Source organism: Coregonus clupeaformis, chromosome 7, assembly GCF_020615455.1.
Source record: "Coregonus clupeaformis isolate EN_2021a chromosome 7, ASM2061545v1, whole genome shotgun sequence".
In the NCBI taxonomy this organism is placed as follows: Eukaryota; Metazoa; Chordata; class Actinopteri; order Salmoniformes; family Salmonidae; genus Coregonus; species Coregonus clupeaformis.
In genome coordinates this window covers 6950240-6968223 of record NC_059198.1, presented here as the reverse complement: position 1 = coordinate 6968223, position 17984 = coordinate 6950240, and the positions used below count along the sequence as shown (strand labels likewise).

The window sequence follows — 17984 nt, the reverse complement described above, 5'->3', positions numbered from 1 at the left end:
TTGCTACATTTGCACACACTGTATATATATTTTCTGTTGTATTTTATGACCTTATGTTTTTTTTACCCCATATGTAACTCTGTGTTGTTGTTTTTAATGACACTGCTTTGCTTTATCTTGGCCAGGTCGCAGTTGTAAATGAGAACTTGTTCTCAACTGGCTTACCTGGTTAAATAAAGGTGAAATAAAAAATAAATAAACTAAAATTAAAATTAAAAAAACATGAACATGATATTCTTATGGAGGAGCAGTGATCATTTTCAGGTGGAACTGTCAGCAGGCATTTGTATGTCTGTGACGGCCAACACAGCACGTCTTGGAACGCTGCTCATCCAATCAGCATTCAGGATCCAAACAACCGTTTTATAATGTATTATAGCTGATACCAAATTACATACTGTACTATGTTTCCATTTGATTGCCTACAATGTGCATTTTGTATTGTCAATTAATCTATCACTATGTATTGTGGAGTGACACTTTCATCAACTTTTTACTCTTGCCTATAGGGCAATGCTCATGTTAATAGTAGTTCAGTTGATGGTTTACTGGTTGCTTGGTTCTCAGGGGAATGTGTACCGTTTGTAGTCTGTTGTACTGATGCTCTACTGCCCTCTGTTGACTCTGCTGGCAGTTAGATTCAATGAGGGGGTTTTGTACAGATCCTCCACTCACTCACACCACTGTGTCTCTCTTGCACAGTAATACACAGTCCTCTGTTCTCAGACCAGACAGCTTCAGATACACCATGCTGTTAGATATGTCTCTGGTGACTTCAATCCGTCCTTCAACACTTTTTGCATATGCAGTTCCACTACCATCACTCCATATAATGCCTATCCATTCAAGTGCTCTTCCTGCAGGTTGACGTATCCAGGCCATGTTGTAGCTACAAAAGGTAAATCCAGATCCCTTACAGGTTAGGCTTAGAGGTTCTGAAGGCTTTTTCAGGACTGGACTGGAGGGAATGGCCTCCAGACTCTGACCATACACCCCTAATAGAGAAAAGAGAATGAAGACAATAGATCACTAATATGTTAACTCAATGGATATTATCATTATCTCTATACGTAAAATACTTTGTTCCAATAAATTGCTAGATTATTGAGTACATACTACAGAGGCCATCAAAACCAGGAGGAGGTGTAGTTTGCCTGTCATCTTTTCAGGATGGAAGACAATTCATACGATTTAGGTATAGTTTTGAATCCGGCCAGCTGCCCTTTGACACAACCTCTCTCTATCTGTTCAATGGTCAGAAAATACCTTAAAAAGGTTTATATTTTGTATTGAACACGTAAAACAAGATAACAAAAAACATTGCAATTCACATCCTGATGTACTGTACCCTGAAATGTGTTCCCATTGTTTCAACGTCACATGGTCAGCAACTGTCACCAAACTACTTGTCTTAGATGGCTACCCACTGTGCACACTACGTCGTTTCAACATGGATAATTGGGTAATATTTGGTTGAGACTTTGATCAATGAGACTACAACCCACTCAAAAAGACAGCCAAAAGTTAGTTGAATTTCCGATGTGTAATCACTATGCTTTCAACCATCTAAAAGCACAACCGAATTCCAATGGAAAAACAATGTCCAATTTTTGGTTTTCTTGTCACCCAAATGGATATCACTGCGCTTTCAGCCATTCAAAAGCACCGCAAAGTTCAAATGGAAATACAATGTCAGATACTTTGTTTAATTATATAACAGATTAATGTGATATCTGTGCTTCTTCTAATATCAGAACAGAATATCATACCAAATTACCTGGATTGCAGTTGAAATTACAGTAATAGTACATGGTGCAAGTGATCAATACTGTTGGAGATTTTGCACAGGTTATTACAGTAATTGTTAAGATCTCCACAGACCTGCAATTTATTCATGCATGATACAGTATCTTGAACATGCACTGTTTATATGATTACATAAGAAGACATGTTACAGTAACCTCAAATGTGGCCAGATTTTATTCTATCTCTTATCAACAATACAAAACATACACATACAAATGACAACATCATACAAACATCCACTACATCACACCTGCCCAGACCCACTAGTCCTAACCCCTATCTCCAGGACCCGTATCACTTTCTGCCACATGGGCTCAAACTGCATGATTTTGTTTCTCTCCGTCGCCCACGCAAATTCAATTTTCAGATAGTAAAGCATTTGAACTTTCCATTGCGTGAACGACGGACGATTGGTTGATTTCCAGTTTTTAAGTACATGTTTAAAAAAAAAGATGATTTATGAGAAAAGTATTGTCCAATCGGGTATCTCACTGCACCCTCATGTGCCATGTCTTGAAATATGCAGACAGACAAATTACGTTTACATTGTAATACTTCTGAGAGCCATCTTTCCAACTCTGCCCATAACCTTTGGACTTTATAACATTCCTAGAAGGCATAAATTATTGAGTCATTAGTAGTTTTACACTTCAGACATGGCTCTGCCCTTGTGCTGTAGAATTTGTGAATTTTGTCTCTTGTATAATACATTCTATACATTAATTTATACTGGATTAAGTGCAAATTTGCGTAAACTGTAATCTCGTTAGTTATGTTCCAACATTCCCTCCATCTTTTGCCAATATCTGTTATTTTTAAATCTTGGTTCCAATGATTTATCTTTTTTTCTAAGAGATTGTCAGTTGGATAGGCACTCTGCAACGTTTTGATTAGCTTACCTATCATATGAAAGTATGGTCACATTTAATTTGCTCTGTTAAACATACCATTTGGAATGAGTTCGATAGCAATAGTGAATCTAGTCAGTTTTTAAATGTGTTACTGCACTTTTACAATGATATATTGGTAATAATTTATTAGGGTTAATCAAGATACTATATAAGGGAAATGTCTTTATCAGAGTGCAGGTGCATCCTGGGGTAGAAGTCATGCTTGGGTAGCTTTGAACTACTGCGCCCAACACTCATTTTGATAGACACGCCTGATAAAAACACATTCTTAAACTCTCTCCCCTATAAACAATTATAATCAAGACATACTAAAGTATATAGGGGGAGATGCCCAGGACAGCTATGAGAAACCACATAAAACAATTTGTTATTTTAGATAAGGACTGTTGTCATTGTTTAATTCAATTCTTAAAAAGTGTGTTATATTTATTACAAACACAAAACATGAATATGGTCTGTCAATAAAATTGTCTGTGATGAGTATAACTGTTAACAAGGTCTATAATATCAATGAAATAGTGATTCAATTGTCTGATTCTTTGATCCATCTCACCATTTAATCAAATCAAATTAAAATCGTGTTCAAGTGGTTGAACCATTGTATTGAAACCAGCCACCAGCTGGCTTATGCAAAAAAGTGTTTTATCCTCAGCAGAAACAAGTGAGAATGAATTCATGAAAGTGTTAAGGGACAGTCCCTGCAGTCCCTGGGCTACTTAACTGCTTTAACCGTCTGTCTATCTGAATCATCAGAGATGCTAAACTGGGACCCAGAATCGCTCAGGTGACAGTTTGGAGTTCATCAAGCATGGTGCCACTCAGCTGTGAGGGTCACAGAGGGGAAGAGAGAGAGGTGGGGTGTGTGAGAGAAACAGACACAACTGATAAAAGGAGAGCAGGGCCTGTGTGGAACGGAATGGATTATCAAACATAAACCCTTAGACTATGAAATTGATGCATTAATAGTTACTTCTCATACAGTTTAACCAAAATGATGGAAAATATGCTGTTTCTGTGTGACTTAAAGCATAATAATTACAAACAAATGCTTGCTGACCCAGTTGATTTGTGCACCTCCTCCTCCTCAAGCTCGTGCAGCATACTGATGTTTCTATGGTGTTTCTAGCTCCCAGTGTTGGTGGACGTGCAGGAGTCTGATGTTTCTAGGGTGTTTCTAGCTCCCAGTGTTGGTGGACGTGCTGGAGTCTGATGTTTCTATGGTGTTTCTAGCTCCCAGTGTTGGTGGACGTGCAGGAGTCTGATGTTTCTATGGATGCATTAATAATTACTTCATGACCAAAATGATGGAAAATATGCTGTTTTTGTGACTTAAAGCATAATAATTATGACAAAAGTAACTATAAATATGTTTATTCCATACTCTAAGTATGTATGCATGATTACATAGTCAGTTTATATTGATATGTTCAGTAAATTTGATCAGAATCTGTGACCATCCTATTTAGCTGCTTGTACATTTTACCCCTTAAAAATGACGTTAAAGTCACTATGCTGTTAGAGGAGTCTAAAGTGAGGCTGAAATTGTTTTTCAGCTAATACTTGTAGGATGTGTCTCTAGTATATATGCTTCCAATCCACTCCAGTGCTTTCCCTGCAGGCTGTCAAATCCAAGATGTGTAATATATTCCTACAGAGTATGAGACCTTACAGGAGATGGTCAGTGGTTGACCTGGCTGGACAGTCATAGAGGCTTGATGAGTGAGTTCTTCACAGTTAACACCAGTGGACAAAGCATTTAAAATGTAACTCACTACAAATAAAATCATATTCAAGTTTTAACAAAACCAAATCCATCGCTTATTGTGCTCTCTTTCCCCCAAATCCAGAGAGACTCACAGGAGGTAGCTGCAGCAGCGATGCAGGGAACATGGTTTGTATTGAAGCTGTACTGGTGGGAGCTGTTCTTCTCTACTCTCCAGGACTCAGAGGGACGTACTAGGACACACACATAGAGCTTGTTTATATGAGGGAGAGGGACAGGGAGAGAGAGGTAAGAATACATTTGCATAATGAAGACAGTCAGGTGTAAAAGCACCTCACCTTTAGCCAACTCTCTTGCTATCTCTCTCAGAATGACCTTCTTAATCCAAACCAGTCAGGTTTCAAGACTGGTCATTCAACTGAGACTGCTCTTCTCTGTGTCACAGAGGCTCTCCGCACTGCTAAAGCTAACTCTCTCTCCTCTGCTCTTGTCCTTCTAGACCTGTCTGCTGCCTTTGATACTGTGAACCATCAGATCCTCCTCTTCACCCTCTCCGAGCTGGGCATCTCCGGCGCGGCTCACTCTTGGATTGCGTCTTACCTGACCGGTCGCTCCTACTAAGTGGCGTGGCGAGAAGCTGTCTCCGCACCACGTGCTCTCACCACTGGTGTCCCCCAGGGCTCAGTTCTAGGCCCTCTCCTATTCTCGCTATACACCAAGTCACTTGGCTCTGTCATATCCTCACATGGCCTCTCCTATCATTGCTACGCTGATGACACACAACTAATCTTCTCCTTTCCCCCTTCTGATAACCAGGTGGCGAATCGCATCTCTGCATGTCTGGCAGACATATCAGTATGGATGACGGATCACCACCTCAAGCTGAACCTCGGCAAGACGGAGCTGCTCTTCCTCCCGGGGAAGGACTGCCCGTTCCATGATCTCGCCATCACGGTTGACAACTCCGTTGTGTCCTCCTCCCAGAGTGCGAAGAGCCTTGGCGTGACCCTGTACAACACCCTGTCGTTCTCCGCTAACATCAAGGCGGTGACCCGATCCTGTAGGTTCATGCTCTACAACATTCGGAGAGTACAACCCTGCCTTACACAGAAAGCGGCACAGGTCCTAATCCAGGCACTTGTCATCTCCCGTCTGGATTACTGCAACTCGCTGTTGGCTGGGCTCCCTGCCTGTGCCATTAAACCCCTACAACTCATCCAGAATGCCGCAGCCCGTCTGGTGTTCAACCTTCCCAAGTTCTCTCACGTCACCCCGCTCCTCCGCACACTCCACTGGCTTCCAGTTGAAGCTCGCATCTGCTACAAGACCATGGTGCTTGCCTACGGAGCTGTGAGGGGAACGGCACCTCCGTACCTTCAGGCTCTGATCAGTCCCTACACCCAAACGAGGGCACTGCGTTCATCCACCTCTGGCCTGCTGGCTCCCCTACCTCTGCGGAAGCATAGTTCCCGCTCAGCCCAGTCAAAACTCTTCGCTGCTCTGGCACCCCAATGGTGGAACAAGCTCCCTCACGACGCCAGGACAGCGGAGTCACTCACCACCTTCCGGAGACATTTGAAACCCCACCTCTTTAAGAAATACCTGGGATAGGATAAAGTAATCCTTCAACCCCCCCCCCCCCTTTAATCCAAACCACCCCCAAAAAATAAATAAATAAAAAACATTGTAAAGTGGTTATCCCACTGGCTATAAGGTGAATGCATCTATTTGTAAGTCGCTCTGGATAAGAGCGTCTGCTAAATGACGTAAATGTACATGTAAATGTAAAAGGACTGAGAATATCAGTGCAAAATGGGGGGAAATTATGTGATAATGTGTCCGTTTTTGACACTACACTTATAGGAGATATGGGAGATATGTAGTAACTCCTTAGAATGGTTAAACATTCTCCATGGGACACAAATGACATGGGGGTGCTCATTATTGGTAATCCTGGCCGTGACCCCACTCTCTGAGGGTGTCTCAGGGGGAGTGGGATATGACAAAAACACATTTCTAATACAGTAGGACAAATATAAGCACCACCTAATCATTACTATTATAAATCATATACTGTATGTATGTATGTATGTATGTGTTTTCAGTATGGCTGAGCTTGTGCTGTTAAACCATTCATCGGAAAGAAAAAAATTGGTTATCTGTGCTGAATGGGGAACTGGTTTTTGTGCAGCTCTCCCACCACTCTCTCTTACTGTGTGTACCGGGCACAGTAATACACTGCTGTGTCCTCACTCTTCAGACTGTTCATCTGAAGGTACAGCTTACTGCTGGAGTCATCTCTGGAGATGGTGAATCTACCCTGGACTGACTGGGAATACAATGGACCCGATCCACCAGTGTGTATAAAGGCAACAAACTCAAATCCTTTCCCAGGAGCCTGTTTTATCCAAGCCATATGGTAGCTACTGAATGTGAACCCAGAGGCAATACAACTCAGTTTGTTGGATTCTCCAGGGGTTTTAAACACTGGTCCAGACTCAGTCAATGTCTGACCATGAACACCTGTGGAAATAGAAAGCAGAGATCATGTTGAAGTAAAAGCTGATGTGTGGATACATTTCCTTGATAAACATTGTTAATATCCTCACCTGTTCGATAGACTATCAGTATGAGTATTACTGTTGTAGGAAACATGGTGATCTGTGTAGTTCTCTAAAGGTAGTTGAGACAGTCCACAGCAGAAACAGCCTTCAACAGAGATATTAATAAAGATGGAGTACTGGAGAGTTTTGCATGAGCTCCTCCTCACTGGGAGGACCAATCACAAGAGGCTTTTATAAATGCTCACAGTTCACCTTGTAGACCATATTGAGATTGCCTGATGACTCAGACTGAATTTAATTACGCTGCTCTATCAATCACTACATAAGTTCAGTTGGAATCTGCCATCCTAAAAGTTGTTTCTGTGACGTCAAAATGAGGGGTGTTGTACAAAACAAATTGATCAGCTATTGGATCGTTTCTAACAAATCGAACCAATCAGAGTATCAAAGTTGACCACGTCATCATGTAGGCTGGCTCTGGCCCAACCCATAGGTTTCTGGAACCAATCAGAACGGTTTGAATGTGTTTACATTCGAGAAGGCATCGGGGGAGGAGAGCAAATCCAGATTCTTCTTGGAGAAGAAACATTAGTAGGCGTGGTGTTTGGCCAGAGCGATGTGGATAGGTAACCAGGCAAATATTGAGATGCTCTGTTATGAAATATGTTTTCTTTGTATGTCTTAATCTTTATTTTACTGGGACACGCTCTCATTTACAACACAGACATGTGGAAGATATGCAATGATACATTATTGATTAGTTAGTTATTGGAGTGAATACATTTTCAGTACCATCTGTTACTGAAGTGTACCAGAGGGAAACCATGTCCTCTGAATCAACCCTTGAAAAATGTGTGGGAAGCTTTTCAATACAGGGCAAATCCTTAATTTAAATCTAGAGTGTGAAATTGGAACTGCAGGTCACATCTCCGGTCTTCAGCTTCCATGTTCCATACAGTGTGTCCCCAGAGAATTGGTTTTAGTACAGGTCTGCTGCTGGTTTGTATCACTGTGGGAGACGAGCACAATAATACACAGCTATGTCTTCAGTCTGGAAGTTCTTCCCTTGTAGAATTAGGGCGTATTTGGTCTAACATATAGTACATAGAGAGACTGTTTATATAATGGCGAGCTAGAGGGAGAGAGGGGAGGAGCTGGGCATAGTGCAATTATCATAGTGAAAGGAGGAAGGTATGGAAGGGAATCCCAGATTGTAATACTCCATTATACAGAAAAACATTTTGCCAATATGTTTTCATCACAACACAGGAGTGTAAGCACTAGCAGGCTAGTCTCCATTTCCCCCCAATATGGAAATAGATGATAACAATAGATGATGCAATAGACGATGCTGTATGTCACCAGTGATAAGTATGGGTTCCTTACAGTGTCTGCTTGTGAACATGTTGCTCTTAATACAGGGACACAGAATATCCTTGTATTTCCTAATTGTCTATGTATACAGCTATCTACTTTCAGGGATATAACATTGAATGTGAGAAGTACACTACATCTTTGTGTTTATGAATCCCTTAACATGATCTACCCAGAGGGTGGGTTTTAGTACAGGTCTGATGCTGGTTTGTATCACTGTGGTCATCGAGCACAATAATACACAGCTGTGTCTTCAGTCTGCAGACTCTGTCCTGTTAAAAACAACGTGTCGCTAGAAGTGTCTCTGGTGATGCTGAACTTGTTTTTCAGTGAATCTTTGTAACGAGTGCTTCCACTTGTTGAAGAAATATCACCAATCCACTCCAGTGGTTTCTCTGAAGGTTGTCGAATCCAAGTTGTATAATAGCTAGTAACTGAATATGAGACCTTACAGGAGATGGTCAGTGGTTGACCTGGCTGGACAGTCATAGAGGCTGGCTGAGTGAGTTCTTCACAGTGAACACCTGTTAAATTGACAGAGCAACATATTGAAAACATGAATATGTACGGCATACGGAAGTCTATTAGTTTCATTAAAACCAGTTTTCATTATTCTGTCTATCAACCAACATCCAGAGAGACTCACAGGAGGCAGCTGCCAGCAGCAGCAGCAGCAGAGATGCAGAGAACATGGTTAGAAGCTGAACTGGTGGGAGCTGCTCTATTGTCCAGTACTCAGAGGGATGTACTGGGACTAACATACATAGAGAGGTTGTTTTATATAAGAAGGAGGTAGGGGTAGAGAGGGAACTTGGCAATTTGCATAGGGAAAGAAGAGCATGTATGAAAAGATTGGGAATATCACTGAAAACAAGAATACTGTCCTTAATACATCTTTCAACTAATGACAGAGATGGAACTTGTAAATTCTTAGAAAAACTGTCACTATGGGACACATCATTATATGGATATGTGCTTGCATTTTCTGGTAGTCTAGTCTGCAAATTAATGTTTTTTTTTGTTTCTACTTATACAGTATGTAAGTCATTTTGTCAAATGCATTTCCATGACTGTGACATTGTGTGAACATTGTCCTTCTAAAACATTAATCTGAGGTTATTGATGCTGCTTGTGCTGAATGGGAAAGTGGTGCTATGGCCTCACTCTTCAGGTTGTTCATCTGTAGGGACAGCTTACTGCTGGAGTCTTCACTGGAGATGGTCAATCTTCCCTGTACTGAATGGCAGTAGTAAGTAGTACCACCACTAATATGACCAATCCACTCAAAATGTCTTCCCCTTTAGCTTATCTGATCCAATTTAATCACCATAAACATTTTACAAATCCAGAGAGACTCGCAGACAACAGCTACCAGCAGCTGCAGAGATGCAGGGAACAATGGTTTTTGTTGACGCTAAACTGGTGGGAAATGCTCTTCTCTACTCTCCAGGACTGAGGACCTCTAAGGACAGACAGACCATGTTTAAGTAGGGAAAGAACCAGAGGGTGGTTTGCATTGACATAGAGAGATGGAGGGAGGGGTTATACTGTAGAGGTAAGCATAGTGAAGGACTTATCATATTGTCTTAATAAGAAGTTCCACCGTTTGGAACTTGTGAGGTTGGAACTTGTGAATATATAATATATTATGGAGAAGGTTCGAGCTATATATTGAGCAAAGTTATACGAGTGGGTCTAATCCTGAATGCTGATTGGTTAAAACCACATTCCAGCCGGTGTCTATTCCACAAGTTACCACCGGCTAAATCTATGATGTTAAAATGCCTATTTTCTCTGTTCCATCTGACTGCGCAATCCACTGTCTCATCAGCCCAGCCAGTCAATTTATAAACTTAACCTCCACTATGAAAAGCATCTAGACATTATCTTACATTTCTTTTAGACTAACTTTTCGTTTTCAACAGCGGAGATTTGTATAGACATTGTTTCAATATTCAAATTGGATCTCCAGCTGTCACACAGTAATGAACGTGTCGGGTGTCACACTCTGGCTCCGGGACTTGTATTTTGAGCCAGGGTGTATTCGTTTTGTTGGGTTTTGTTTTGGTTATGTTGGGAATAGGGTGTGTTCATTTGGGTGTGTGTGGTTTTGGTTAGTTCTTGTGTAGTCATGTGACTCCCAATCGGAGGTAACGAGTGTCAGCTGTCGGCTCGTTATCTCTGATTGGGAGCCATATTTATCTGTATGTTTTCCTTTGGGTGTTGTGGGTTTTTGTTTCCGTTTCGGTCAGTGTAACCGTGGACTTCATGAGTCGTCTTTTTGTTTGTAGTTCGAAACTTTAATTATTAAAGTCATGTTTCTTGCACACGCTGCGCCTTGGTCTCCTTCGCTCCTAGACGACCGTGACAGAAAAACCCACCGTAAAAGGACCAAGCAGCGTGTCCAGGAGCAAGACAGCTGGACATGGGAGGAAGCGCCGGGTAAGGAGATCGAGAGGCTGGCGATGGCCCAGGTGGGCAAATCGTGGTCCTGGGAGGACATGCTCGGGGGCAAGGGACCTTGGGGGAGGATCAAGGCCCTGGCGAGAGAGGAGCAACGCGCGTCAGCAGGGCCATCGTTGGAAGGACGAGAGGCAACCCCAAAAAGTTTTTTGGGGGGCACATGGCTTGGGCGGCTGGGCAGCAGGAGGCTGCCACAGGGAGACGTGGAGAGAAGGCTACCGGATTACGGGAGCCATTGGCGAGTAGAGGGAGGGAAGTAGTTGAGGCACGGCGTGAGAGACTGAGGTGTGTTACCAGTCCGGTCCGGCCCGTTCCTGATCCCCGGTTAAGGCCAGTGGTGTGTGTTCCCAGTACGGACCGGCATGTTCCTACTCCACGTACGAAGCCTACGGTGTGCGTCGCCAGCCCAGCCCGGCCTGTTCCTGCTCCACGTACGAAGCCTACGGTGTGCGTCGCCAGCCAGGCCCGGCCTGTTCCTGCTCCACGCACCAAGGATACGGTGTGCGTCGACAGCCCTGCCCGGCCTGTTCCTGCTCCACGCACCAAGGATACGGTGTGCGTCGACAGCCCTGCCCGGTCTGTTCCTGCTCCACGCACCAAGGATACGGTGCGCGTCGCCAGCCCGGCCCGGCCTGTTCCGGCCACTCGCACCAGGGATACGGTGCGCGTCGCCAGCCTGACCCGGCCTGTTCATGCCACTCGCACCAGGGATACGGTGCGCGTCGCCAGCCCGGCCCGGCCTGTTCCTGCCACTCGCACCAAGCCAGGGGGGCGAGTCGTCAGCCTGGTAAGGCCCAGTCCTTCTCCCCGCACTAGCCCTGAGATGCGTGTCCTCAGCCCGGGACCACCAGTTCCGGCAGCACGCACTAGGCCTTATGTGCGTCCCCAGGGTCCAGCATGCCCTGTTCCTTCTCCCCGCACTAGCCCTGAGATGCGTGTCCTCAGCCCGGTACCTCCAGTTCCGGCACCACGCACCAGGCCTATAGTGCGTCTCGGCCGGCCAGAGTCTGCCGTCTGCCCAACGGCGCCTGAACTGCCCGTCTGCCCAACGGCGCCTGAACTGCCCGTCTGCCCAACGGCGCTTGAACTGCCCGTCTGCCCAACGGCGCCTGAACTGCCCGTCTGCCCAACGCCGTCTGAACTGTCCGTCTGTACAGAGCCTTCCGCCAGACAGGATCAGCCAGAGCCTTCCGCCAGACAGGATCAGCCAGAGCCTTCCGCCAGACAGGATCAGCCAGAGCCTTCCGCCAGACAGGATCAGCCAGAGCCTTCCGCCAGACAGGATCAGCCAGAGCCTTCCGCCAGACAGGATCAGCCAGATCCATCAGCCAGCCATGAGCAGCCAGATCCGTCAGCCAGCCATGAGCAGCCAGATCCGTCAGCCAGCCATGAGCCGTCCGGCCAGGATCCGCCAGAGCCGTCCGGCCAGGATCCGCCAGAGCCGTCCAGCCAGGATCCGCCAGAGCCGTCCAGCCAGGATCCGCCAGAGCCGTCCAGCCAGGATCCGCCAGAGCCGTACAGCCAGGATCCGCCAGAGCCGTCCAGCCGGGATCCGCCAGAGCCGTCCAGCCGGGATCCGCCAGAGCCGTCCAGCCAGGATCCGCCAGCCAGCCAGGATCCGCCAGAGCCAGCCAGCCAGGATCCGCCATTCAGTCCGGTGCTGCCCCTTAGTCCGGTGCTGCCCCTTAGCCCGGTGCTGCCCCTTATCCTGGTGCTGCCCCTTATCCTGGTGCTGCCCCTTATCCTGGTGCTGCCCCTTAGTCCGGTGCTGCCCCTTAGTCCGGTGCTGCCTCTTAGTCCGGTGCTGCCCATTAATCCGGTGGGGTTAAGTTGGAGGGTGGTCATTTGGAGGAGGCTACGAAAGCGGGTAGTGACTATGGTGGGGTGGGGACCACGACCAGAGCCAGAACCACCGCCGAAGAGGTATGCCCACCCAGCCCTCCCTTGGTTAGCCCTAGTTGAGGCGCGGTCGCAGTCCGCGCCTTTAGGGGGGGGTACTGTCACACTCTGGCTCCGGGACTTGTATTTTGAGCCAGGGTGTATTCGTTTTGTTGGGTTTTGTTTTGGTTATGTTGGGAATAGGGTGTGTTCATTTGGGTGTGTGTGGTTTTGGTTAGTTCTTGTGTAGTCATGTGACTCCCAATCGGAGGTAACGAGTGTCAGCTGTCGGCTCGTTATCTCTGATTGGGAGCCATATTTATCTGTATGTTTTCCTTTGGGTGTTGTGGGTTTTTGTTTCCGTTTCGGTCAGTGTAACCGTGGACTTCATGAGTCGTCTTTTGTTTGTAGTTCGAAACTTTAATTATTAAAGTCATGTTTCTTGCACACGCTGCGCCTTGGTCTCCTTCGCTCCTAGACGACCGTGACATCGGGAGTTGGGATGAGACAGACAGGCAGCGTTTCTCATCCAGTCAAAATCATGAATCAGCTGGCATCATTTTTATGGATATATACAAAGAAATGTCAATTGAAAAAAGGTAAAACAAAACGAAGTGCAGCTAGTTTGCAGTATTTCCAGCTTCAGTATGAAGTGATTGTAAATGCAGCTACTTTGATTTTCTGGCTGCACTTTTTGACGTGACTGTAAGTTAGCCGTAGTTGGCTAGCTAGTAAGCAAGGGATAAGAACGCTGCCAGCCAGTATGGCAATGGAACATTTAGAACGAACGACTGAGTCGCGTCCATAGGTACAGAACAAAAAGACTGAACGACTGGGTCGTGTCTCTGGCAACTGAACCGATAGAACGAACGACCAGCCGGCTTGGGTAGCAACCCTAGATTTGTGTCGGGACTGTATCTTGTGGAAGGATGAAATAGTATTTATAAATTCATCAACATAACATTTTTAATGAAAATATGTCAATCATTATTTGAATATGCTGCATTATTTTGAGGAGGTTAGCATTTGACACCCTATGATATACAAGTACAATTTCCTGTGCAACCTCTCTATTAAAAAATGCACGGCCTCCATGGTTTTTGTGACTGGGTGGATCTTCACCATTTTCTAGGGCTCACTGGTATCAGCACCAATGCACACACCTATCCCGTTTGGAAGTGAATCCTCTCTTGTGCCAAGTGCCATCAAAGGATAGATGAATGTCTATGATGGCATCCTCATCCTCCTTGAGCAACTCTGCTATGTCTGGGTCTATATCTAAGTATGCTCTTCTAATTAGCTTTGCAGCACTCTTCATCCTCTCTGAATCTCTGCAACTAAAGTGGGGGGTGTACTTATTATGTCTGTCGACATTACAGTCATAACTGCAGGACTAAATATCAGCATGTATTTACTTTATGTAAAGCTAATTTCTCAGTAATCACAGGTAGGCTACAGCCCTATGACACTGTAGGCCTGTGTGACAGTCTCATTGTACAGTTAGGTTGTCCTCACTCTGTTTATTCACTTTGAATGCATTTGCTGGAGCAAGGAAATAAATATTATTTATACACAGCAAGTCACCTGACAATAATGGGCTATTTTTATTTACCAGTGACTCTCCTGTCATGTCTCTGATTTGAGCTGAGACACAATGAAGGAATCCCTAGGACTTTGCTTATTGTCTTTAGAGCTGCATAATCAAGTCAACGTTCATGGGCTAGAAGAACCATCCTCACATTTATATCAAATGCCACATCTCTCCTGGACCACTCCTGCAGCCTGGAGGAAGTGTAAACACTCATCCTAAATGCATCACGATCACCTTCACAGTGTGCACATTCTATCATGACAGAATTACAGAATCCCTGGTTGGTGGGGTCTATGGTGATTTTCAGTCTAGTGTTAAGACACTTAGGGCAAATCAAATAATGTATAAGTTGGTTTATTGTGACATGTGGAATAAAAGCCACTGTTGGCTGTCTGGCTGCTGTCTGGTTGATCGCTGCTTGCTGTCATCTTCATCTCAACTAATTTGCGTCTCGACGCACTGCTGCCGGCTATCTCCTTTTCCTCATCTACCTGTAATGCCACTGTCTCAAACGGCTGATCAGGCTATTTTTTTCTTTCATTCACTGCTTTTCTTGCATTGGCTAACTGAGATCGCCTATTTTTATTCACATACTGTAGGGATATTCTTTGAGATTTGCTTATTTTGTCTCTCTTTACAGGGATTTTCAAACAAGGAAGCGCTGCGCGGCACGTGAGCCATTTTAACCAATCAGGTTGCCGGAAAGGGCCATCTTTCAACACGAAGCACTGTGTCTACAAAGGACATAGCCATGTATGGACTAGCTAACGATATGCTCTGGAAAACAAGCTTTTGAATGATACATTGGAAACGATGATATCGTTTTAAAACTAGCGGTTGAAGTTCTACATGAAACATGCTAACAAGAACGAAATGTATGCTAGGTGAAGTTGACGGAGTTGTGATAAAATGATACATTATTGCCGATTTACTTGTACATTATATGAACGTATGGGAAGTTATAGTTGCAAAATATCCCAAAATCGGAAGATTGACATATGGAAGCAAAATCACAATATTTGCCTGTGGTGCCTGGCCGTATAGTTGCTATCTTGTCAGAGGAGTCTAAAGTGAGGCTGAACTTGTTTTTCAGTGAATCCTAGGATGTGTCTCCAGTATATATGCTTCCAATTCACTCCAGTGCTTTCCCTGCAGGCTGTCGAATCCAAGCTGTCCAATAGCCTGATCATTTACTGTATATGAGACCTCACAGGAGATGATCAATGGTTGACCTGGCTGGACAGTCATGGAGGCTGGCTGAGTGAGTTCTTCACAGTGAACACCTGTGGATAAAGCATTTAAAATGTTACTCATTACAAATATAATCATATTAGAGTTTTAACAATAATTGTTTTGTCTTTCCCCCCAAATCCAGAGAGATTCACAGGAAACAGCTGCCAGCAGCAGCAGCAGCAGTATAATATAATAATATGCCATTTAGCAGATGCTTTTATCCAAATGCGACCAGCAGTAGAGATGCAGGGAACAAAGTTTGTGTTGAAGCTGAACTGGTGGGAGCTGCTCTTCTCTACTCTCCATGACTCAGAAGGACATACTAGGACTCATATATAGAGGTTTTTATATAAGCAGGAGGGAGAGGGAGAGAAAGGAACAAGGGCTAGTTTGCATTTGCATTGGGAGAGGACAGACATATTAAATTAATGGGGATATCAGTAGAAACAAATGTATTTAATAGCTGTGGAAGCTATAAATACTCTGTGTAGTCCATGTAAAAAGACAGACTTCTACTGGAGGATAATGTTAGGCAGGACTGTGATACAATGAGTTTTACACTCTGCCAATAGTTTTGGTATCATAACCCAGAAGTGTTAATGGGTTTTGACTAGGTGGCATACAGCTACAACCGAAAGTGACTTTTTCGCAGCAGGTTAGGAGGATTTACGCAGCAGGTTAGGAGAATTTACGCAGCAGGTTAGGAGAACTTACACAGCAGGTTAGGAGAATATACGCAGCAGGTTAGGAGAATTTACGCAGCAGGTTAGGAGAACTTACACAGCAGGTTAGGAGAATATACGCAGCAGGTTAGGAGAATTTACGCAGCAGGTTAGGAGAACTTACAAAGCAGGTTAGGAGAACTTACGCAGCAGGTTAGGAGAAATAACGTAGCATGTTAGGAGAAATAGGTTGAGGTTAGGTTAGGGTTAGCTAAAATGCTCTCCTAACCTGCTACGAAAAGTAACTTCCGGTCATAGCTGTACTATGTTAATGGTTTCCAGTTTTTAGTTGTATATATTTTTATTTATAACATGTTATTTGTTCTTTGTATCTTTTTGATAATACAGATCCTAGGCCTAATTGTTCTCTATTGGTGAGGTCACCTTTATCATATGAATGATTAAAACATGGAATGGATCATGAATGAGTTAATTTAATGTTTAATAGACATCAATTAGAATACCATGAAGTGCTGGAGTCTTATCAGGCTGGAAGGAGTATAACTGGCAAACAATTCAGATATTAATTTCCAGCACCGCCAGTCATAAGTAAGGCATATATTAATTTATTGCTATTTTCTTTGCTTTGTCTTTCCATTTTATTTTATTACAGTAAGAAGGTTAATACCGCCCCCTACTGATTTATAGGTATTACTCCAACTGTTTAAAGGATGAGTGAGTTTTTGTACATGTCTGGCCCTGGTTTGTTTCACTGTGAGTCTCTGGCACAATAATACACAGCTGTGTCTTCAGTCTGTAGGTTCTGTCCTGTTATAGTCACAGTATTGCTGGTGGAGTCTAAACTGAGGCTGAACTTGTTTTTCAGTGAATCCTTGTAGATTGTGTTTACAGTATATATTTGCCCAATCCACTCCAGTCCTTTCCCTGCAGGTTGTCGGATCCAAGCTGTCCAGTAGCTAGATACAGAGTATGAGACTTTACAGGAGATGGTCAGTGGTTGACCTGGCTGGACAGTCATGGAGGCTGGCTGAGTGAGTTCTTCACAGTGAACACCTGTGGGAAGAGAAGGAAGAAAGAGATAATTACAAGCTCCAAATAGTGTCAAATTATATCAGTCTAATTACATTTTCATTAATGTGTCTTTTCCCCCAAATCCAGAGAGACTCACAGGAGGCAGCTGCCAGTAGCAGCAGCAGAGATGCAGGGAACATGGTTTGTGATGAAGCTGAACTAGCGGGAGCTGCTCTTATCTACTCTCCAGGATACAGAGGGACGAACTATGGAACATACAATGAGAGACTGTTTATATAATACAGAGGTGGAGAGAGTGAGAGGAGTCGAGTGACAAGTGATATTTGCATAAGATAGTGAAACACGTATAAAATAACTGCCAATATTCGTGGGAAATGGCGGGGGGGCTGTGATAATTTGACTCTACACTTACTCTTTAGAATGGTTAGAAAGGCCTCAATTATGGACACAGACGACATATATATTTAATTGTTTTGTTGGTAATCCTAATATGTTGAAAAAAGAGAACAATGATGATCATTTCAAAATGTATTTCCATGGTTGTGCTTGTGAACATTGTCATTTTACAACATTAATCTGAGGGTTTTGATGCTGCTTGTGCCGAATGGGGAAGTGTTTTTTGTAAAGCTCTCTCACCACTCTCTCGCACTGTGTGTACAGTAATACACTGCTGTGTCCTCACTCTTCAGGCTGTTCATCTGTAGAATAGAATGGACTCGAACCACC

General features: G+C 44.0%; 1 protein-coding gene across 1 annotated transcript in view; it reads right to left on the bottom strand.

Moving 5' to 3' along the window:
• LOC121570745 overlaps positions 1-17489 on the bottom strand; it is a 257249-nt gene extending 239760 nt beyond the window's left edge. Inside the window, 2 exon segments of the mRNA XM_045221082.1 lie at positions 16979-17279; positions 17395-17489. Coding sequence (XP_045077017.1) covers positions 16979-17279; positions 17395-17437 — 344 coding nt within the window. The 5' untranslated portion in view covers positions 17438-17489.
• Positions 17490-17984: the final 495 nt, after the last annotated feature.